General features: G+C 44.7%; 1 protein-coding gene across 1 annotated transcript in view; it reads right to left on the bottom strand.

Moving 5' to 3' along the window:
- The window catches only part of LOC122816223 (meiosis-specific coiled-coil domain-containing protein MEIOC-like), a 465,493-nt gene that overhangs the window by 227,649 nt on the left and 214,637 nt on the right, over positions 1–23,207 (bottom strand). The window contains exon 3 of the mRNA XM_044088968.1: positions 19,868–21,683. Within this exon, the coding sequence (XP_043944903.1) occupies positions 19,868–21,683 (1,816 nt within the window). The remainder of the gene's footprint in view (positions 1–19,867; positions 21,684–23,207) is intronic.

The following is a 23,207-nucleotide window of genomic DNA, read 5'->3' as shown; positions in this document are numbered from 1 at the left end:
CATGTATCCTTTGTGATATAATGCCAGTTTTTTGAGAATAAAGCCAGCTTTCCGCACAAGGGTGCTTCCAGTTGATCCCTGGTAGGCGGAATCAGAGTTAAGTCATTGACCCTGTCCTGGTGTAGTAGTTGTTGTTGTTGCTGTTGCACTACTCCTCTGGTTGGCAGGCTGCCACTGACGGCCTCTGTAGGAGCCCTTCGATTGACCTCTGCCTCCAGGGCGCCTGTTCCTGCCTCTCTGGGCTCTGTCAGAGTCTGGAAAGGACCAATTCTTAGTAGGCCAGTTTCTGCTGAATCTCGGTGGTTGAACTTGCAGGAAATCTTTAACTGTTTGCACAGATTTTGCCTTTTCTTCAACCTTTTTTAAGATCTCCTAAGCAGAGGAGCCAAATAAATTTTGTTTCTCCATTGGAGCATCCAGGAATTTAGCTTTGACATGGCCTGGCAAAGATTGCTCCTTCAGCCAGGCATGCCTATGAATAACTGCCCCAGTCATAGCTGATCTAAATGAAGCCTCCAGTGCATCATAGCCACATTTTAAGAAATGATTACTAACCTGTTGTGAGTTGTGTACCAAATCTTGAAGGGATTTACGGTCTAGGGGTTCAGGAAAAGAAAGTTTCTTATTCAGTTCATCTAACAAATACTCCTGGTACTGTATCATATGAAATTGACAGTTTAATGCCCTGACAGAAAGAGTTGCAGAAGTATACACCTTCTTTCCCCATCTCTCTAAAGCTCTAGACTCTCTGTCAGAGGGTAGAGGATTTTTGGCAGTAGCGGCCGCAACCCCTTTAGGGCTCTGAGAAATAGTTTCTGGGTCTGCAGAATGGGCTTTATACAAATGGAAATGAGAATCCAGGACCCTGTAGTATCTGTCAGGTTTGGCAGGGGCCGGAGGGAGAGTATCAGGGGCTGTACTGACATCATCAATTACATTCAGAACAGGAGGTATAGCTAAGGGCCTATGCTGAGGCAAATGCAAAAAGGTCCTTAATCTTTTTCTAGAATCAGAGAAATGCTGACCTTGCCATTGAAAATGCTCTCTCATGGAGTGTAGAGTCTCACCAAAGGAAAACTCTTCAGGAGGGGAGGCCGAAGGGATAGATTCCTCTGCATCTGAATCCTCATAAGGCAAGTAAGCCCCTTCCTGGTAGTCTGACAACTCAGATCCATCCGTGGAATCATCTGAGGAGTGAGGATCAGAGGGGTCAGTCCTGGGCCTTTTGTCTGGAGGAGGTTGAGAGGCCCTGTCTGGGTGAGTTTGTGAACCCCTAATTAAGGTCCTCAGCAAGGCTGAGGATCTGTGAACTAGAGGAAGACCTCTGGGAGGTAGATTTGGCAGGCAAAGCTTTTGAAAGTTTGGCAGCTTTAGCCCTTGAAAAGGCCTTAATGGACATGGAAGCAGGGGGCCTAGCTGCCCCACGTGCAGGGGTAGAAATGTCCAAAGGTATGGTGTCGGACAATTCCTGAACACTAGCTTCTGTAGGTAGTTCTGAAGCCGACTCAGCCGGGCCTCGGCCTCGGTGGTCGGAAGTATGGTTTCGAAGAAGGAATCGCCGAGGACTCTGTTTCGCCGAAACCGAGACACTCGTAGGCCTAGCCGTGGTTTCAGCGAAACCGCGGGCCGTGAGTGTCGGTCCTTTTCCTTGCGTTTTGACCATATGCGAAGTCGAGTCTCCGGCGGCATTTTATAAGCAAAAGCGGCTCCAAAAAATGCCTCTGCAAACTCCGACCGACGTCTAAGAGTTCGTCGGTTGAAGGAGGCACAGGCTAAACAGGCCGATACGTCGTGGTCTGGGCCTAAGCAAGGAAGGCAGTAAGAATGGAAATCCTTATGAGGTATTTGTTTCCCACAAGTTAAACTTTTAGTTATGTACTCACCATAACTTCAGATGTTTGGGATCCATCTCGCCTACATTCTGAATGATGGGTTCGGAGCCGATCCTCGGCTCCGCACGCTTATGCCAAAGAGCGAAGTCTCTTACTGGCTGAGCTTACCATATCCCAGGATGCACCACTACCAGTCCCCCAGATCTAGTTTGTCCGCATACATGCACACATGCATACCCTGCTTATATAACATCGTCAGATGAAACAAGATAAAACAGTAGAACTCAAAACCGTTCAATCTCTTCTGATCTCCAAGGCAGGGGAAGGAGGGTGGGTATTAGGAATGTAGGCGAGATGGATCCCAAACATCTGAAGTTATGGTGAGTACATAACTAAAAGATGTTATGTGATCCTATCTGCCTACATTCTGAATGATGGGACAGCGTCCTAGCACCTGAATCCTGGGTGGCTCACTGGAAAACACTCCTGAGTACCGTGGAACCAAATGAAGCTCGTCCTTTAGATGCCACATCCAATTTGTAGTGGGAAATGAAAGTGTGCGGATTGGACCAAGTAGCAGCACAGATTTCGATATAGCGAGCTTGGAATGAAAAGCTATAGAAGTAGCCATAGCTCTGGTAGAATGAGCCTTGATAGATGTTGTAAGTTGCTTATTCAAGAAGAATAAGCCTGAGTTATGCAATCTCTGATCCATTTTGAGATAGTAGCTTTTGTGATGGTTTGGCCCAGTTTATTATCTGAGAAGGACACAAACAACTGGTCTGACTTACGAAGTTGCTGAGTCCTGTCTAAATAGAAGCGTAATTGCCTGTGAACATCCAATTTATGAAGAGTGTATTCTGCTTCATTGGAGAATTTTGGGAAGAAAACCGGTAGCTCTAGAGATTGTTGGAGGCAGAAACTAGAACAGACCTTTGGGACAAAGGATGGATTAGGCCTAAGTGATACTCTATCCTTGTGGAAAATCAAACGGTGGCTTAATAGACAGGGCTTGAAGCTCTGAAATTCTTCTTGAACATGTATCTGCAACTATGAAGGCAGTTTTCTAAGACAGATATTTTAACTCGCATGTAGCAGCCGGTTCGAAGGGGAGATGTTAATGCGAAGCACCAAATCAAGATCCCACGGAGGTGCAGGATGAAAAATTGGTGGTCTTAATAGGCTCGCACCTTTAATGAAAGTTTTGCATAGTCTGCTGCTCATCAAAGGAGGATCCATGGATTCGTGGAATTTAGAGATAGCCGCTAGTTGGACTTTAATAGTTGAGACAGAAGATCCCTGATTAAACAGGGATGTTAAAAATTTCAAGACCTCTGGGACAGGAGCAGTGATAGGGTCTAAGCCCTTGAGTTGAGCCCAGATAGCAAACCTCTTCCACTTACTAAGGTACAATTTGTTAGTGGTGGGTTTGTGGGCGAAGATAAAATGTGAACAACTTCCGGGTCTAGTGTGTGCCTTCTAACTAAAGTCGGAAGTGGAGGAGCCAAGCTGTCAATTTCAAAGATTGAAGGGACTGATGTCAAAGTCCCGACTGATGGATTAGCAAGTCCGGAATCAGGTCTAAAGTCCACGGATCGTCCACTGCATGCTTCTTCAGGTAGGGAACCATACCTGACGAGGCCAGTACGGGGCAATCAGTATCATTGAAGACCCCAGTTGAGAGGCTTTTGAATAACTCTGGGAAGAAGCGGAATTGGAGGAAAGGCATAAAGTAGCCCTGTTGGCCAAGGTTGTGCTAGAGCATCCATGGCTGGTACTCCCTGATGTGGGATCAAGGAGAAGAACCTTTGGCACTTGGTGTTTAATGGAGTTGCAAATAGGTGCAGCGTCCCCCATCTCCTGAAAACCTGAGCTGCTACTGTGTGGTTTAGAGCCCACTCGTGAGGAGAGAGAATTGTCCTGCTCAATTTGTCTGCCAATATATTTGACTTTCCCGGGATGTGGGTCGCTACCAAGAAGCGGTTGGTAGCTACAGCCCATTCCCACACTCTCATGGCCTCTCTGCAAAGGGGTATGATCTGGTCCCTCCTTGTTTGTTCAGATACCAAACCACCGACATGTTGTCTGTGTGGATGGCGATGATGCCCTGAGGAAGAAACTTGTGTAAGGCTTGTAGGGATAGAAGTACAGCCCTCATCTCCAACACATTGATGTGGAGAAGAGCTGCGCCGGGAAGCCAGGAGCCCTGAACTAGCCTGCCCAGACAATGCCCCCCCCCACCCTATCTGGGAGGCATCTGTCGTCAGGGTAACCACTGGAGAGGGAAGAACAAAGGGGTTTCCTTGATCCAAATTGGATGTCTGAAGCCACCAGCGAAGGTCCCTTTGCATATATCCGTAATCATGATGTGATGATTGAGGGGAAGATCCTGAAAGGACCATTGCGTTGACAATAGCCACTGAAGAATCCTTATGTGCAATCTTGCCAGAGGGACTAAAAGAACCGTGGCAGACATTGAGCCTAGAACTTGTAGAACCATCCTGGCTGGGGCTTTGGATCTCGAGATCAGAGCTTGAACTTGGCCCTGTAAAGTTTGGATCCTTTCGGCAGGAAGAAAGACGCATCAATCTTGAGTCTATCTCTGCTCCTATGAACTTTATGCTGAGAGGGCAGCAAGACAGACTTTGACCAATTGAATGTAATCCCCAGGGTAACACCCAGGAGATGGTGGCTTTGAGGTTGTCCATTAGTAGATGCCTGGTGGTGGCAGTCAGGAGCCAGTCGTCCAGATAGGGAAACACTTGGAATCCAAGACTTCTCAGGTGAGCCGTCACTACTGCCAAACACTTGGTGAACACCCTGGGGCTGTGGTGAGACCAAAGGGCAGAGCAAAATTGGTAATGACTGACTCCCAGGCTGAAGCGCAGATACCTTCTGGACGCCTGATGTATCGGTATGTGATAAAAGGCGTCCTTGAGGTCTATGGAGCACATCCAAACATCCTTCTCCAACAATGGGAGAATGGATTGTAACGTGACCATTCGAATTTGGATTTCGTGACGGATTGGTTCAGTCTGCTGAGATCCAATATTGGTCTCAGGTCCCCTGTCTTTTTTGGCACTAAAAAGAACCTGGAGTAATTTCCTATCCGATCTGGTCTGTGGGGACCGGTTGGATGACTCCTTTTTCTAGCAGCTTTAAAGCTTCTGCGGCTGCCATTTCCCTTTGACTGGGTGGTGGGTCCGGGATTCTTTTGGACGGTGGGGGCGAGAATGTGAATGGGATGGTGTAACCTCCGGCAATGATCCAAAGCACCCATCTGTCCTGAGTGATTGACTCCCAGGCTTTTAGGTGCTTGGCAAAAGCGACACCCGACTGGCTCGAGCAGCACAGCCGGGCAATCCCTCATGACGTGTGGGAGGCTGAAGAGCCACGAAAGGACTCGCGGTCTCCAGAATTGCGGGGCCCTCTGCCGCCTCTGGGACGGCGTCTCCCTGAAAAATTTCCCGTCCTCTGCCTCTGGAAGGGATTCTTCCTGCTGTTGGGAGAAAAACTTACGGATTTCGGAACCACATTTTCCCCTCCTTTAGCCTTGGGGTAAGGCCGAAGGGAGTGGAATAACGGGCACCTACGGCAGATAAAGTTTTTCCCTCTTGCTCACAGCGGTAAGGGTGTCTTTAACCTTGGGTCCAAACAAGGAGGACCCATCAAAGGGAGCGTCGTGAAGGAAGACTTGAAGGCCTCCGAAACTGACACAAACGGAGCCAGGCTTGTCTCCGTAGAGCCACGCCTGTGCCTGCCTCTACCCGCCCCGCATAGGAAATGAGCCTCATGGACGAGTTAGAAATTGACGTAAGGATAGCCAACTGAGAGCTAACCGACTGGGCTAGCTGCTCAGGTAGGTTACCGAGAGGAATCTGACAACTCCTTGACCAGATCCCTCTGAAGCCTGGTAAAATGTGCCAAATAATTCAGAGACCTTAAAGTAAAGGCCGCTGAAGTCAGGGTGCTTCCGTACCTGTCCATACTCCTAGACTCCTTATTAGGAGGATGGATGGGCGTTGAAGCCTCTGCCACGTCCTGTTGTGTAGCAGATGCCACCACCATGGCATCTACAGCCACGCCTTTAGTGAGGAACTCCTTCTCGGGAGCAGACAAAAATTTATTTGGACGAAGGGACTGGTTCCACGGTATCTGGATGTTCACGCCCTTCGACAAACTAAATCCAGAAGCTCGTCAAGGGCGGAGACACCCAGGAGGCGGAGGGCTGAGCCCCAAAGGCCTTGAGGAGCACTGACTCGTCAGTAGGGGGTTTGGATATCCAGCCGCCTCGTTGTTTGAGGATCTCTAAGATGTCTGCAAAGGAGACATCATCCGAGGACGACGGGGACCCTCTGCATCATCCAGATCAGTGTCTGAAGTAATAGACTCGGGGAGTCCACGTGCTTCCTCTTGCACGATCTCTTCCTTGGGGTTCCTCGAAGACAGCTCAGAAGAACCCTCAGGAAGAGGGAACCCCACTGGGGGTAACCTCAGGCCCCGGGCTCCGCTGACTACGGACAGGGAACTGCCAAAGACCCAGTCTCCACGCCTAGGGAAGGTGCCGGTAAAGCCGGGAGATGGCGAAGAGGACTTGGCCAAGGCACTCCTCATGGCTCTGAAAGCCGGACCCCAGAATCCTGGGAGTATCCGGTCCCGGAGCCGTGATAGTCGACGGAAGACCGCGAAGCACCGAGGGGAGGCTCGGAACAGCATAGGTCCCAAACATCACCCCGGGTCCAGCGAAGACCAAACTCGGACCCGAAGGCCGGGTTGGAGTAAGGGTCGGAGCCGACCCTGAGATCTCCATCGGCTCCAACAGCACCTGCTCCCGGAGCCAAGCAGTCGGAGGAGGAATGGCAATGGGGTGGGCAGGTCATCGGCTCCGAAGCCAACTGGGTCGGAACGAAACAAATTTTGGAAGACTGGGGACTGGAACAGTCTTTGGAGCACCCTGTCTATATCAGAATCTGACATCCTCGAAGACCGAGAGGAAACAGAACGGGTCGAGAAGGCCTCTCCAACGCCCCAAATGGCTAGGGGACTGGCTCGAGGCGACTCGATGAGTATCGGCGCCGAGGAATACACACACCAGTTTCCATCGGTGCCGAGGTGGACTTGGCCGAGGAGGAAGTGTCTGAGCGGGCAACCTTGTCGGCTCCGAGAGCAGTGGAGCCGGCGAAGATGACCCGCCTCGATGCCCCAGCTATCGGCTCGCCAGAGGAGTCGATACTGGTGGCATCGAGGCAGACCGTTCGACCTCGGCTCCAAGTCCTTGGAGGAGAGGCCTGCCTTTGTTTCTTAGCGATCGGATCCGACGGACTGGTGAACGTACGCCTTTTGGCCGGAGAAGGAGAGGATGCCAAAGCTTCTTGAAAGATCGTTTAATTAATCCCTTAGGAATTAATTTATTTTTCCTCTCCTGGAGGACCTTTGGTGAAAAAGCGTGTCATACAATAAATGATTCCTGTAAATGCTTTGCCCTAAGCAATACACATAGCAGTGATCCGGCCGTGATGGACATTTTGAAGCTACATTTTACACATTTCTTGAAGCCGAAGGCCTGGGATTCTGAGACATTATAGAAATTTTCAAAAGTAACTGAAAGAACACTGGTAATACACCTAGAGTAGGCTTACAGTTATCACCGCAATACTCTGAGTTAGTCAAACACAGCACAAACTCTGTAATATAATAATCTCCGTTAGTTCTTATTTAAGAAGAAATGTAAATGATTCAAAACAGAACCAAGTCACCTACAAACAAAAGACCGGAAAGGCCTTTCCAGACAAGAGGTACTCCTAGTCACTCACAACACAAGAATTCACCAAGTGAATTTTGTCAAACACACTCAAAACACAAGAATAGCTGTTAAAACAGCTTTTGTAGAAGAAGAAAAACCTGACAGAAAAACTAGTGAAATAATCACTACTTAACTCAGCCAGCTCGAGACCACGTCTTCACTTGTTAGCGGCAAACGAGATCTGGGGGACTGGTAGTGGTGCATCCTGGGATATGGTAAGCTCAGCCAGTAAGAGACTTCGCTCTTTGGCATAAGCGTGCCGAGTCGGAGCCGAGGGATCGGCTCCGAACCCATCATTCAGAATGTAGGCGAGATAGGATCACATAACATCAATTATTTACTTTGTCTGACATCGGCTGAGGCAAGAAAGAGTCCCCAATGGGGTACTTAGCTTTTTTCGAAGTCTTCGGTAGCTGAAATCACTGGATCTGACCGACCGGCACTTGCGAACAGCTTCTGCTTCGGGCACCGCGCGGCAAGAAAGACTGAGGAAAATGGCATCGGCTGATGCTTTTATACCCCAGACGCTCTGACGTCGGGGAAAGTGCGACATCAGCCGAGGCCAGACCCAGACTTTGGAATCCGGTCGACCGAAGGGCTGCCTGAGGCAGGACAACGCATATGTTATGACTGCAGATGCATCCTTGAAGGACATCTAGTCAACAAGCTACCAATAAGGACAAGATACAGGCAAGTGAACTGTCCAAAAACAGCTAGCCACCAAAAGACCCTGAAAGGAGCCTTAAATTCAAAATTAAGTACCAACAGCTGAAAATTGCACTGGAAGGTCAACAGTACACATAAATGTGTTAAATGAGCCAAGCAATGCTAAACAAAAGCCTTAAATGCCTGCAGCAGGCAACATGCACCAAAAGGAGGATTTTGGGAGGGGAGGAACAAAAATCATGAAAACTATCAAGGAATATTTAGGGCAAACTAACCTTAAGTAGAGTCAAGAAAAAATGTACTGTCATCACAAAGACTTGTAAAGCAGTATCATTAAACTCAACAGAGCAAGAAGTCCAAATAAAAAAATGCAGACTGAAGCAATTTCTGTGCTGCCACGTCTAAGTGTGGCAAGAGAGATGAGAAGAAAAAGTGAGCAGGCAAAAGCATTACGGGTACAGTGGAAGAATCTGCAGCCCAGGAAGTTTCAGATGCTGGGCTACTAAGTCCTACTGGCTTTTTGTATCAGCTAGTGAGGACCACACAATTATAAGAGCAAAAAGGAGGCATGTACAATCATTATGGTAGTATATATGGTTAAGTGTACACCCTTGTTGTGACATCTACATGGACAAAACCCCAAAAGGCTTTTGATAAGGATTTATGAGCACACATATGCCATAAATATAAACTAGTGATTAACACCCATTAGAAGCACTCAACAGTACGCACAGTCTTCAAGAAGTTTAACTTGCTGACTGCAATAAAGATACTTCCAGATGGAAGAATTGGTGACATAGAAAATAAGTGGGATCAAAGAATATCAATCCAAAGGCATTAATGTAAATATTAACACAAACTCTGCAAAATACAAAGCAAATGGAGGTTTTCTCAATATTTTATCAGTTCTTTCTTGCATAACTTTTTACAGGTATAACCATGTATGTTATTTAAAAACTGAATGTTTATGACGTTTTCATTGTTAATAGAACTTAAGAATGGTTTGTCAAATTGGTTTTGATTAATATTCACTGTATGATAGAATGCTCTATTTGTTTACATCGTATATCTGAGCATAAGTCCTGCATTCAGAAAGTATGAAGACACTAACGTTGAATTTACCAAATGTTTGTTTCACGTACCTGGTAGTCTTATGATTCTGTTCTTTTTACTACAAACTACTGTGAGCATTCTGGGCTATAGATCTGGTACATTTTATAAATTCCCCTCCACTACAGACACCATACTGCAACAGAAAGAACTAATTTCCTAGGATTGGGATAATCACGTAACCACTGGAAGGCTGGTAACCCGATTTTTTTTTTTAAACCTGATTAGTTCTTTACTCACAACACCTACTCATCATAATGCACAAATCATAGCCAAGAGATGTCATCCTTCCATTTTCCTGTATATGCCCCCTCACTGTGTTTCTCCTATAAGAACACAAACTATAGGGTGACTTCAGAGTATACCCCAAGAGCAGAAACTTCTCCATTCACAGAATGTGGCCTCATGGCTATTGGGTCATCATTATGAGGTAATGACACAGAGTTTAGCCAAGAGAGTACTCCATGGGCTACAGTAAAACACTACAGGTCTTACCAGGGGTTCAGGGGCCTGATCTGGATAAGCTAACCAAATGGCCACATGCTTACCTGCACTGGATGCTATGTTCATACCTTAGACCCATCCCAAAGGTAGTTGCTGGAAGAATACTTCCTCCAGCCTACGTCTGCATAATTAGTCTGTAAATGGTCTATGTTTGTTCCATCTTTAGGTGATGGACAGCTCACATGCCATAAAGTGAAATAAGTCATCTCTTGTCAGGCTAGGACAAAGTAGTTTCAGACAAACTCTGGCCTCATATTCCCTTAACCAGTCCTCAGACATCTGACAATTACCACAAGGGACACTCTAGTGTTAATCTTTGAACAGATATGGGCACCTCCCACAGCCAACATAATGTGAAATATAAAATGGTATTCCAGTTTTTCCTTCTCCTCCTGCTAGGCCTGTTAAAATACAGTCACTTATCTCTTAAGTAGTAACAAAACACTGATGGCATGGGTGCTTGCTAATGAAATAACTGTAAGAACAATTAGACATGTATGTTTTCCAAGCACCTGACACAAACTCTCCTACTATGAAAGCGAACATAAGATTCAAACAGCAACAGTGAAAGAAAGAAAAAAATAATGGAGTTGGGTATGTACTCCAACTTTGACATGCTATATCCATTGCACACTAGCAAGAATTATGGGAACTGAATTAATTTAAATATTTTGTGCCAACAAGCATACTCTGAAGAGAAGTCAGCTGCTTGCCATGGAAGAGGGATCCTCTATGGTTACAGTTTCACTCAGAATGACTTCTTCATATAGTGTACACTGTCAAAGATAAAATAAATTAATTAACCTCCCAGGTAAAGTCATAGAGGAAGATGAAATTGTGATTTAACAAGTCTGTATGATAGAATTAGCATAATGACAGTTAACTAGATTAACCTGTAGCCAGCAGTCATGTAGTTACCATTAGGCTGGTTCTTTGTCATTCCTGGTCATCTTTGACTTATGGGATTTCGTAGCCAGGCAGATTTGATCCCTCAACTTTTCACATCAAGTACTCAAGCTTGAGCTCCCTCCCTACTCCCAACATACATCTGTTCCTTGCCTTGCCTCACAATAAGTTTGCCTCTTTCTTTCCAGGAGGAGTGCAATGGAAAAATCAGAAAGGGTCTTGTGAGTAGCTGACAGACCTGAGGAAAGGTTTAAGTCTATTCAGAGAAGACCGCCATGACAATTTAGCAGGGGGATGGTGGGCAGGTTATTAACATGGATGAAATAAGGTAACAAGGATCCTGCAATTACACTAAGTACATAACTACATAACTTCTGTATCACTCCATCCATCCACTTGGACTAATCCCAAGCTACCCTTTTATCTGACTGCAATCAAGACAGAATGCCCCTGAGGATGGTTGCTCCAAAAGAAGATGTAGATCTGGAGATGCCTAATTTACATTTAGACAGGGCATGAAATACTGAACCAAGCCGCCACTGCATAAATGCCACTTACTGAAGAATTCTTAAAAAAGGCAATAAATGCTGCTCTAGATATGGCTGAGTGAGCCTTTTGCTTCCCCAACAAGGTCTTATTGTTTGAATGGGAAGCAAAGGCTATTCAGTTTGAAAGTCATCTGGACAAGGATGTGTTGGATTTCTTGCACCCCAATTTGGAAGTCACAAATAAACGGAGAATCAATCTTTGTTTTCATGACGTGCAACTAGAAGAGCAATTGCCTGTGAACATTCAAAGTGTGAAGGCAGTACTCTTTTTTATTAGAGTAGTTAGGGAAGAAGACCAGAGAGTGAATGCTTTGGTTAAGGTAAGATTCTGAAATCTACCTTGGGTATGAAGGATGACAAGGAGGCAAGACTGCTCTGCAAAACCATTGTAGCATGTTACAGGCCTGGCCTTCCTGAAAACACTAGAGGGATAAATGTATCACCAAACACCATCATACTAGGTGACTAATTCATAAACTCAAATGCCATGGAACAACTAGTCATCATCAAGAGGAGATAACATACTTTTGATCTCATCACACACGAACATGGGTCCTCATCCCACCCCACCTGAAATAAAAAGACCACAGTAAAGAACTTCCAGTACTCAAGCCGCTGAATCACTTACAAATGCCTTCTACCAGCACCTGCAGGACTGCATGGATAAGGCAATCCCAAGCAAAACAAAGACTCTTTGTACCAAAGGCAAGCGTCCAGTCTGGTGGACCCCAGCCATAAACAAACTGTACAACAAAAGGAGGAAGCTACTACAAGATGGTAAGACACCCTTGATCACTATAAGTAAAAACTAAGAGCTCTCATAAAATCATCCAAAGCAAATTTGAGAGAAAAATAGCTAAAGACTCAAAAGACAATCATAAGGCCTTCTTTAGCTATGTTAGAAACCTGGGAGGAAACTCCCAGATATGCTCAGAGCTAGTTCAAAATGATGTGAAGATTACTGATCCTACAGACATTGCCAACATACTGGCTGACAGGTTCAGTGCAAAAAAAGGAGAGATATCTATACCAAACGATTGCAGCCCCCAAACATCTCCAGCCCAAGTGAGAACTGCTCTCTCCAAAGCAAAAACACAGCATCCATGGGACCTGATGGTGTCCTGCTCCATGAACTCAATGAGGAATTAAACCCACAGCTAGGACAGCTGTTTAATCAAAGTCTTACCTCTGGATACTTACCCAGGACTGCAACTGTGGTACCACTTCACAAAAATTACCGCCCATTAGCTTGACAAGCCTCATCTGCAAAGCCATGGAGAGGATCATAATGGACTTCATAAATAAAGACATAGGGAATTTGCAGACTTTGGATCCAACCCAGTTTGGCTTTGTCAAAGGCAGATCATGCCTTTTAAACTTGGTTGACTTTTGAAACAGTCACCAAAGCCATTGATGAGGAAAGGCAGTCCATACAGCCTACCTCGATCTGGCTAAGGCCTATCATTGAAAAACTCATCAGCTTAAATGTCAACCCATACATCACAAGATGGGTTGAAACTGGCCAGTGACAGAACCCACAGGGTCAGAGCTGCTGGCGCCATGTCAGACTCAAAGCCTGTCACAAGTGGTGTCCCACAGGGGCATCTACTTTCCCAAGTACAAGCAAACACAGGAGGGTTATGGCTGACAAAGTTTGCAGATGACTGCAAACTGGGTGCCATAGTAGAAAACACATATGACACAGATATCCTTCAGAAGGGTCTCACAGAAACGGATAACTGGTGCCAGAGCCACGGCCTAAAGTTAAATGCCAAAAAATGCATAGTCAAAATAGGTGGCAATCCACTGAGCACAGAAGAAGTTATCAGGGACCTGGGGACCCAGGTTGATAGTAGTCTGTCATTCGACACCCATGTAGCTAAAGTAATTAGGAAGACCTTCTACATTGCCCACCTTATCATGAAGGGATTCTCATCTAGATCAAGGAGGTCATAGTCCCCTTTACTCATCACTCATCAGACCAATGATTGAGTACAATGCCCCATTAGGAATGTATCTGACCCGACACTTGCAGCAGCTGGAGGTTCCTCACCAAAAGGATAAAGGGTCTCAAAATCTGTCCTATGCTGCCCGACTGAAAGAACTCCAGCTCTATTCAGTCGCCACCGCTTGCTCAGAGGTGACCCTTTGCCTAACATACAAGGCCATGTCAAACCCAGATTTGATGAATATGCTTCACCTCAAAAATCTAGATCCATCAGAGCCACAAGGCGGAGACTTAAACTATTAAAGGATAGATTCATCACCCAAAGACTCCCTATGCTGTGGAACAAAATCCCGGTACATGTGAGGGCTGGCCTTGTTCAAGAGAAATCTTGACCAATGGATGGGAGATCGCAGATATACCCCAGGGATTACCTCAGTGTCACTGCTCGACAGAGGCACAGCAAAATAATGGGTATAGTTCCCCATACTAAACAGATAGCCTAGTATGAACCTATGAACCTATGAACCTATAACTTCTAAGTGATACTGTGTTTTTCTGAAAAAAACAAGTTAAGGAGGAAAGGACGACACTTGTCCACGCAAGTCTTGAGATCTTTCTAGCTAAAGGTGACTGCTACAAGGAATAAAATCTTCCATTAGAGGAATTTTAGTTCAGTAGATGAAACTGGTTCAGAAGGGAGGTGAGTTAATGTTTCAATAATAAATTCAAACCCCATGGGAGCATGGGGTCAAACTGGGGATGAGGAAGGAAGGTATATTTTAGGAAGTCTAACACAACTTCTGGACCATGAAGGAAAAAGATGGGAATGGCAGTCATGGCTTAGTGGTAGGTCATACAAACTAATGTTACCAAGGTCCTGGGTTTGAGACTGGCAGTGGGAATTTATTTAAAGAGTAGGCAGGATTCAATTATTAAAGGGCGAAAGCCACATAACTATGGGCTAGGCTTATAAATGCCCTTGGGCAGATAGCCTAGTATGAACCTATGAACCTATGGAAAGCCTGTGTGAAAACCGGAGATGGCAGCCAACTGTACACTGATAGTAGAATAACTAGAGCCTGGGTCAAACATGAAGGAAAGAAACTGCAAAAATAAGGAAACAGCACAGAGAAGGGATCCAGACCATGGTTAGATGCCCAAATAGAAATAAAAAGTTTCCACTTGCTGTTAAGCTGAAAGAATCTGCATTACTGTGTCAGAAAGGACAGGATCAGTGGCCAATACTAGAACTGGAGAAACTGTGCAGTCGAAATTCAAGGAGCGAATGTCCAAGTGAGGCTCACCAGATGGGAGGGACAGAAGACCTGGATGCAGATCAAGAAGCCATGGCCGCATCGTGAGGTTAGGCCAGAGCAATGACAATTAGATATGCCTTGACCAGGAAAAAGACTATTAAAATAATGGAGGCATTGCATGGGAAAATGGCCTACAGAAATGCTGTAATTGAGGGATGAAGGGGAAAAGCAGAAAGAAGTCAAGCTAGCCACTGAGAGACCAGAGCATTCTTTAGTGGCTGTCCATGTGGACAAATGAATGCAACTTAACTGCTACATTTGGCTCTGGTAAGAGAGGCAAACAAATGCAATACCACAAAATTATATGTGCTACTGCTGGACTGAGGGACCACTCATGAGTCATCAGAATAGATATGCTCAGCCTGTCTGCAATGTACCTGATTCACGCTATGTGTTGCTATAATAAAATGTTGTGAACACATTACCCACTGTCAGACTGTCATGGCATCTCTGCATAGTCGATAGGACCTAGTTCCAATCTTTCCTGTTGATAAACCAGACTACCAAAATGTTATCTGGGAGAATGGAGATCATGGCGGCACAAATACAGTCCTGAATGGCTTGCAATGCTAAAAGGGCTGCACTCAGCCCAAGGATGTTTATGTGAAGGTTGGCCTGTAGATTGTTCCATGTCTCTTATTAGATTCTCTACTAGAAATGCCTCCCGTCCCAGAGAGGAGGTATCTGTGGTAACTATGGTTTTCAGAAGAGGAAGAGTAAATTCTCTCCCAATGGGACAATGGGAGACTCCTCCACCATGTTAGATGATTTCTGCAGACTAAAGACAGATGAACTGCAGTAGTCATGATGCCTGACAGCCGAGACTACTACACATTCACAGCCCTGATGTATCTTGTGTGAGGAATGAGAAGAATGGTTGCTGACAATAGCTAGTGGACTTCGATGTCAAGGTGTGTGGTGAGATAGTAGGACAGATGGTGCTGTTCTTGGGGATAACAGCATTTTTCCTGGTAAATTGGCTATGCATGAACTTGGTGTCTAGATGGTATACTATGAAGACCAATGTCTGGGACAGCTGCAACTGAGACTTTTTTATGATGACAGAGATACCTATGGAAAACCAGAAATGAAGATGAACTCCTTTGTTGCAGCAGCTAGAAGCCAATCATCCAGACAAAGGAATATGCATAATGCCCCAAATTGCAGACAAGCTTTGACTACAGTCGTACACTTGAACATTGAGGGGGCTGTGGTGAGGCCAGAGGGGAAGGCATGACATTGATAGTGATGGTCTTCCAGTCGGAAATGTACATACCTCCTGGACTCTGTAGTGATCTTTATGTAGAGGCAAGTGCCCTAAAGGTCACTAGAGCACATCCAGTTGCTCACCTGCAAACACCGTATAATGGCTTGAACCTTGACCATCTGAAATTAGATCTTCTTTACATGCTGACTTAGGCAGCTTACATCTACAACTGTCCTGAGTTTCTTTGACTTTTAGGATATTAAAAAGAAATGGTATAGACTCTGGACTCTCTCTTCTTGGAAGGCTCTTTTTGCAAATAGAATAGCTTTCTCTCACTCTCTCTTTGCTGTCTTTCTTTGGTGGGGTGGAATGTAGACTCTGGATATTATGCTCTTCACTCAGCTGTCCTGCATGATAGCCATCCATGCAACTAGTGAGGGACAGACAGACAGCCCAGGTCTGTCTCCAGAAGGGAGGGGCACGGCAACAATTCAGGGATGCTGAGGTTGCTTCCTTGAGAAAGGAGCTCTGAACTCCTAATTTTGTGGAAATCCTCTGCTCCTAGAATGGCATTCACTAATGTGGGCTACTGTGCCTTGGCAATAACTATCTGAAAAATCAAAGTGGAGGACGCAGAGATTTTTTTTTAAACCAGAGTGACATAAGTTCCTTCTGGTTCTGGCTAATGGATCTTTGAGGGGCCTCAAACTGGACTCCTAGGGTAGATAGCATTTTACTGTCCTTCTCCCTCTTCAGTAACTTCTAACTTTGGGGCCAAACACTGATGACCCATTACAGAAGCTGTCAAAGGATGCCTTAAAGTTGTCCACAAAATCAGAGACAAAGCAAGGCATTGTGACTCATGGTAATGTTCACTCCTGCTGTCCTAACCACTCCACTCGCTGCATTATGTACCAGTGTCAGGAAGAGGTTGAATATAGTGTATTATGATAATATATATATAGTGGCCACCACAGACTCGTGCTGTTTCTAACAGAGGTTGAGAGGGTGGCCTAATGGTTAAGGTGTTTGCCTTATAAATACAAGGTGCAGAGTTCGAGTCTCACAAGGGATAATTGGCTAGGCTTAAAATGCCTCACAAGGGCAGTTAGCCTACTTCTAATCTAATCTAATGTAAAGTGTGACTGGCCTTCTCAAAGAATCTAAGGCTTGTTTGTCTATGTCTTACCTAAGGGTAAATATGCCCAGGGAATAAATTCATTTCCTCATTCTGACAATCAACTACATTTTTTTTTCGGTCCAAGGACCTCATTTATACTGGGCCCAGCCCCCAGTGCCCCACGTCCACACAGAGCTTACCAGCCATCCTCCTACCACCCCATCCCCCAGAATTACTCCGGTACAGATTAGGCTGGTCACAGATCTAAAGGGCATCCTGGGGGCTTAGTTGTGCTTCTGTCTGGGTTTATTATTTATTTATGCCCTACCCACTTCCTTTCCTCTCTGTACCCCTCTCCCCATGCTCAATGACTGCAACAGAAGGCAACTCCTCTCCTTGGACTATGCCTCCTCTTAGGAAGCATACCAACCAGTGCCCTACCACCCAGGATGGGCAGACCCACCCCTTCCCTGCTGCTCTGTTAGTCTTTCTTACCAATAATTGAACCCGGGTCATCTGGGCCATAGTCAGGGATTTAAACTATTTAAAACGTATTTAATAGGGGGACTAGCCCCCCCACACCACCTGCTAATTATATAAATAAAAACGTCAGGATTTCACAACAGAGGGGGAAAAGGCAAACTTCCATTTTCAATATTTTGAGTTCTCAACACTTTGAATGCAATATTTTATGTTTTCAATCATATACATGTATTCCCATCAGACAGCTCTCTCTTGGTGGCAGTGGGTCCTTACTCCAGTGTGGTCTGTTCTTAGGGGGCAAAAGATTTTTGTTTTATTCCGCATGGACTCAGTAACACAAGTGCCCAGCCACACCCTTCTGATACCAGGTCCATCATGTAGGCAGCAGGGGGCACCACCCAGGAGGTATGAGGAGCAGACCTGAAGGCTTCAAATAGCACCTCCTCATCCATGGAAGGGGGTCCATTGGCCACAAATCCCTCTGAAGCATCAATTCTAGAATTTTGACAAACTTGCAGTTTTCTAGAGGGGACTGCTGGGATCTTTTCTCTTCATCCAGGTCAGGATCAGGGGTGAGGGATTCCACTGAGGAGCCAATGTGCCTTCCTCTGCACATGCACCTTGAGTGGATCTGGTGGGTTGTCACCCGTACCACCAGAAAGGTCTGCTGAAGCCTCCTGAAGAGGTAGCGTAGGTCTGCCTTGCCCTTGGGAAGGATGATGAAAGGATGGAAAAGAAAAGTGAAGTTTGCCTGGGGGTAGAGGCTGTTGAAGCATGTCACGCCTTTTTTGGAAGTATGGTCACTCACTCAATCTCGATGACATCAAAAGTCCGATCCTGAACCTGTCAGCACTACAGACCTCACAGCCAGCACTGTAACTTGTCCCCACAAAAGGGGGCAAACTATGCCTATGAACCAGGTAGCTCAGACATTGAGATCAAGCTAAAGACCTCAAACAGTGAAGATCCAGACACCAGAAAAGTCAAGGTGGAGACTATGGATTGAGGGGTCCAATGCTGACTCAGATGCTCTTAATAATCAATTCGGTCTGATGACTGAAGGTTGGTACCATGGAATTCAAACCAGTCAGATAAGACCAGAGATGTTCTTGGAAAGACATCGTCTCAGAGATCTCTGGTGCCAGAAAAAGGAGCTTATATGCGAGACTGTGCACCAAGCAAATCTGCCCTGAACCCTGGGGATGAGATGACACACACTTCTATTTGCAACTTCACAACGATCCTTATTATTCTACCTCAATAAAACGGAGGAGTTCTGGAAGGCCTTGGCAGATGATGCAGGAGCTTGGGAGGGAACCGGCGGGGGGGGGGGGGGGTCTTTCTCCGATCAAAGTCAGCTCTATGTTCTTTTCCAAGAGTGATCAGAGAGAGTTATAGTGCCAGTGCAGGAGAGGCATGGTAGAGGAAACAAAGAAGGTACCAATGCAATTGGTGCACCTGTTTGGGGGGAAACTGAGCGAAGACTTTTTGGTGAGGAAGAAATTCACAACTCTTTGCTTCCCCCCTCTTTGACTTTTTTCTCCTTGTCTTTCTCAGATCTTTTTCCATGTCTTAGTCCTGTTCTGCGGATGAAGGGAAAAAAAGCAATTCATGGGCTGAAGCCTTACAAACTCCACAGGCAACCTACAAGTATTCTAGCCCCAGGCATAACATGCGTATGTCGAAGGTATCCTTCGGTGGTATTTTGTCGTAGCAGTGGCCAGATTACTGGAAGCCCTTGTCTATTACATAGTACCTGCAGCAACAATTATCTGTACCCACAAAAACAATAAGCACCACCACAACTAGAGCAAAAGCCTAAAAAACAACCACAAGTAGAGCAAAAGCCTGAAAAACGATCTGATCACTACCACACTATTTTAAAAATTCTCAGGAGCAAAATGTATTAAATGAAAGTCAATGGATGCAGCAAGACCTCTGTGCCTGTTGCTAAAGTGGAAAGGAGCACAAATTGTAGGTATTTTTTCTTACTAGATTAAGGCAAAAAAAGTGTAATATGAAAAAGAGGAAAATAAAATCCTGAATAAACTAGAGAGAAAATTAGTTAAAATTGAAGCAATTTGAAAAATCTATCCCGAGCTCTGGCTTGGCAATTTGTATTGTCTGAGTGGCAAACAAGATTTGACGCAGGATAGGGGACAGATACATGGTGCGAGTACAGAAGCAGCTCAAGCTTGAACATTTGGTGAAGGAAAAAATGGTCAGACCAAATCTGTCTGTTGGCATAATCACACAAACTGAAGGGGACAGACAGGATGACACAGAATACTTTGTTGGTACAAGCAAACATAGCCCAAACATATAATAAGCATTACAACTGGGAAGTATGCATACTTGCTCACACAATATTCAACTGAAAATCAGGACAAGCTGTTTTTTATAGCAGAATTTTAAATAATTTACCTTTTTCCTCTCCTTTTCTAAGGCTCTCCATTGCTCATAACATTGCTCTAACCTGGTATGAAGTTCATTTGCAGGTCCACTACGATTTCGCATAGGTCTGAACTTGTTAAAAGGGGGAGGAAAACAAAAGTACTGTGCAGCCATGTCTCTGTAAAAAAGCTCATTAAAAAATGGGTTCAGTTGGTTAAAATCTTCATAATGAAACAAGTCAATTAATTCAGAGAATGGAAAAGTTGAAGATGGAAATGAAAAACTAGGTGGTGAAGAAAATGTATGTGGGTTAAAGTGGGGCAAGTTTGGATTTTGCAAGAAATCAGACACACCAAACGGTACATGAGGGATAAAAGCATGATTAATGAAATCGGACAAGTTTCCACTGTCTTGGTCCTGTTTTCTTCTGTAACTGTTTTGCTGACTGTGAGTCTGGCCAAAATGGCTCTGTTGTAGAAACCAAGGCTTATGACCTCGCCTGTCATCTCTAGTATTGCTGTTTTGACCATGCTTGTTACGGAATCGGTGATATTTATCAGAATTATCATTGCCTGAATTACGATGAGCTGTCCAATTTGAAAAGTTGAGGGGTGGCTTGCAATACTGGTCCTCATTTGTAGATGACAAGGTTATTTGATGTCCTGTGGTCACTCTGTGGGTCTGCTTTGTGGGGGAGGAGAATGCCGAATTGTCACCTAGCATTTCAAACCTTCCCTCTTGCCTTGACTTACATAATGGAGGTGTCTGAGGGTAGTAAGTTGGTTGTGCAACAGGGGATGTACGAAGTTGCGTGGGAGATCCACTGCTAGACATGGTAGAAACTCCAGAAGAGGAAGATGCCTGAGGACTACATGCTGCTTTCTGATTTCCATGAACTGCATCATGCTTAACAGTAGGACTGAGTACATCATCATCAGACCATATCTGTCCCCCAGTAAAAGTATGACGATCTACATTCTGAAGTACTGGCTTTATGTACTCAGGGGACCTAGGAAGACTATTGACTGGACTGAGATGAACTTTGTCAGAACTGTCAAAATTTCCCCTTAAATTACGTACATAGTCTTTACATGTAACATCCAAAACAGGATTCTGGTTTGGCACCCCAGAAAAACAGTCTTCTTTGGAAAATTGCTGCCCAAAGTTACTAAGAGAAGGTGATAATGTATTACTGTACTCCTGCACAACTGAAAAGTCTTTGTATCTTTTAGGGGAGTGATGATTTTGAAGGAAAGCCCTACCCCATGTATCACCAACAGAATGATTTGTCTGATCTACAACTGTTCTTGACTGATCCCGTGAACTGTTTTTGGTATACCGGTTCTTTGTAAACCTCTCAGCTTTGAAATGCTCTTTATTCATATCAATGCTACCTTTATTTTTATTTTGAAAATGACACTTGTTTAAATAAGGCATATTTTCATGACCATTACCAGTCCTTTCACAGTCAAAGTTTCTGTTGATATCAAACTGTCTGGCTTGTGCAGAGAAACTTTCTTGTTGACTAGGGGTATTCAATCTGAACAAAGATTTTTCCACATACATTGGTTTGAATTCTGTAGACTGTTGGTTACTAAGATCAGAATTCTCTCTCACTGAAGATAGCCATGACTCCACAAGATTCATGTCTTGAAAACCCTGGCAAAGAGTTTCTACTTGATTTTCAGGTGATGTCTGTAAATTACCTTGATAGCAGTTCTGTAGTGAATGTTGGTCTGCAAAGCTACTACTGTCTAGCATGCTACTGCTATCATGTTCAGAAGAATTAATAGTAACTCCATCAATAGGTGACCACACATCGGGAAACATTCTGGACAAGGAACTCCTGAAACACAGCAAATATAAAGACAGTGAGACGAAAAAGTGACCTACTAATTTAAAACAATGCAAAACTTAACACTCATTTTTAATGATCCGGACCTTAAGTCAACACGACTGGACAGCTGCCTGCACAGCTGGTAAATTAGGTCTGAAAGGTGAAGGACCCCCCCCCCCCCCCCACCAAAAGGACCAACAAATTGGTTGAGAAAGCAAGCATTTCTCAGCTATGTGAAAATGCCCAAATGGGTGGGGGTGGGAGAACAAAACAGATGCATTCTTAAAGGAATGGCTAACATATCAGAAATCAGGTTCTCTCTTATTTCACAAATAAGAATTCAGAATTTCTTCAGCAAAACCTCACATTTGGGGGAAATCCAAACTCCCAAACTAATGCAGGTTGTGAAGAAAGGCAACATATGCTACAGTGCTTTATCAAGCATCCTATTTAAATCAGGAAACAACATTGTTTTGATAAAAACATTCTTAAACAAGTGATTCCACAATTGTGGGTAAAATACTTACCATAAAAGATCTTTGAGGAGAGTTCAGTGCAACAGTGATTCTAGCCATATGGGTTATGATTCCACAATTGTGGGCAAAATATTTACTATAAAAGCAGATCTTTGATAACAGTTCATTGCAATGGTGATTCTAGCCAAATGGGTTACTTCCCCACATCCATACTTCATTCCGATAACTTTAACAGAAACACTATCTATGACGACAGTAAGTATCTATCTCCATTTCCCCTGAAAAAGACAAACTGGTGTATGAAATTCTCACTATACAAACAGTGTCACAACGTGTCTACTACTGTCCTTTATGTCCCTTATGGTATTCAGAGGGTCTAATGATGTGAAATTTCAATGGACAGGCAAAAAATATTACTGAAAGACTGAAGAAAAAATCATTCAACAGCAGTTAAGAACAATATAACAATGCATGTAATGTTGCATGGGTATAATCATAACTGTACACATAGTACAGTTTTGTACCTACCATAAATGTAGATGTCCGAAAGATATGCAACTGCAGTCATAACATATGGGTTGTCCTGCCTCAGGCAGCCCTCGGTCGGCTGGATTCCAAAGTCTGGGTCCGGCGTCGGGGGACGTCAGAACGGCTGGAGTATAAAGGCATCGGCCGACGCCATCTTCTTCAGTGTTTCTTGCCCCCAGATGCCAGGTGCCCTCCTAGGAAGGCTAAATTTGGTGAATGGATAAAGAATTCCAGACATGCACAACAGTAATAAACAGATACACCATAGAGATACCCCCAGCTAATAGGAATAGGGGTAGTGGACCCATAAAGAAGGTTACAGAGGGGTAGGAGGGTGGGAGAATCCGACTGCAGTTGCATATCTATCGGACATCTACATTTATGGTAGGTACAAAACTGTACTATGTCCTTCAAGAATGCAACTGCAGTCATAACATATGGGTTGAATACCATAGCCAAGCTGGGGGTGGTTGGAACTAAGAAAGTGATGGTGTAGCTAAAATGCCCTGCAGGACTGCCGAAGCAAAGC

Source organism: Protopterus annectens, chromosome 12.part0 (assembly GCF_019279795.1).
Source record: "Protopterus annectens isolate FY-2018-M chromosome 12.part0, PAN1.0, whole genome shotgun sequence".
Classification (NCBI taxonomy): domain Eukaryota; kingdom Metazoa; phylum Chordata; order Ceratodontiformes; family Protopteridae; genus Protopterus; species Protopterus annectens.
The sequence above is the reverse complement of the archived record's forward strand: the minus strand, read 5'-3'. Positions and strand labels throughout refer to the sequence as shown.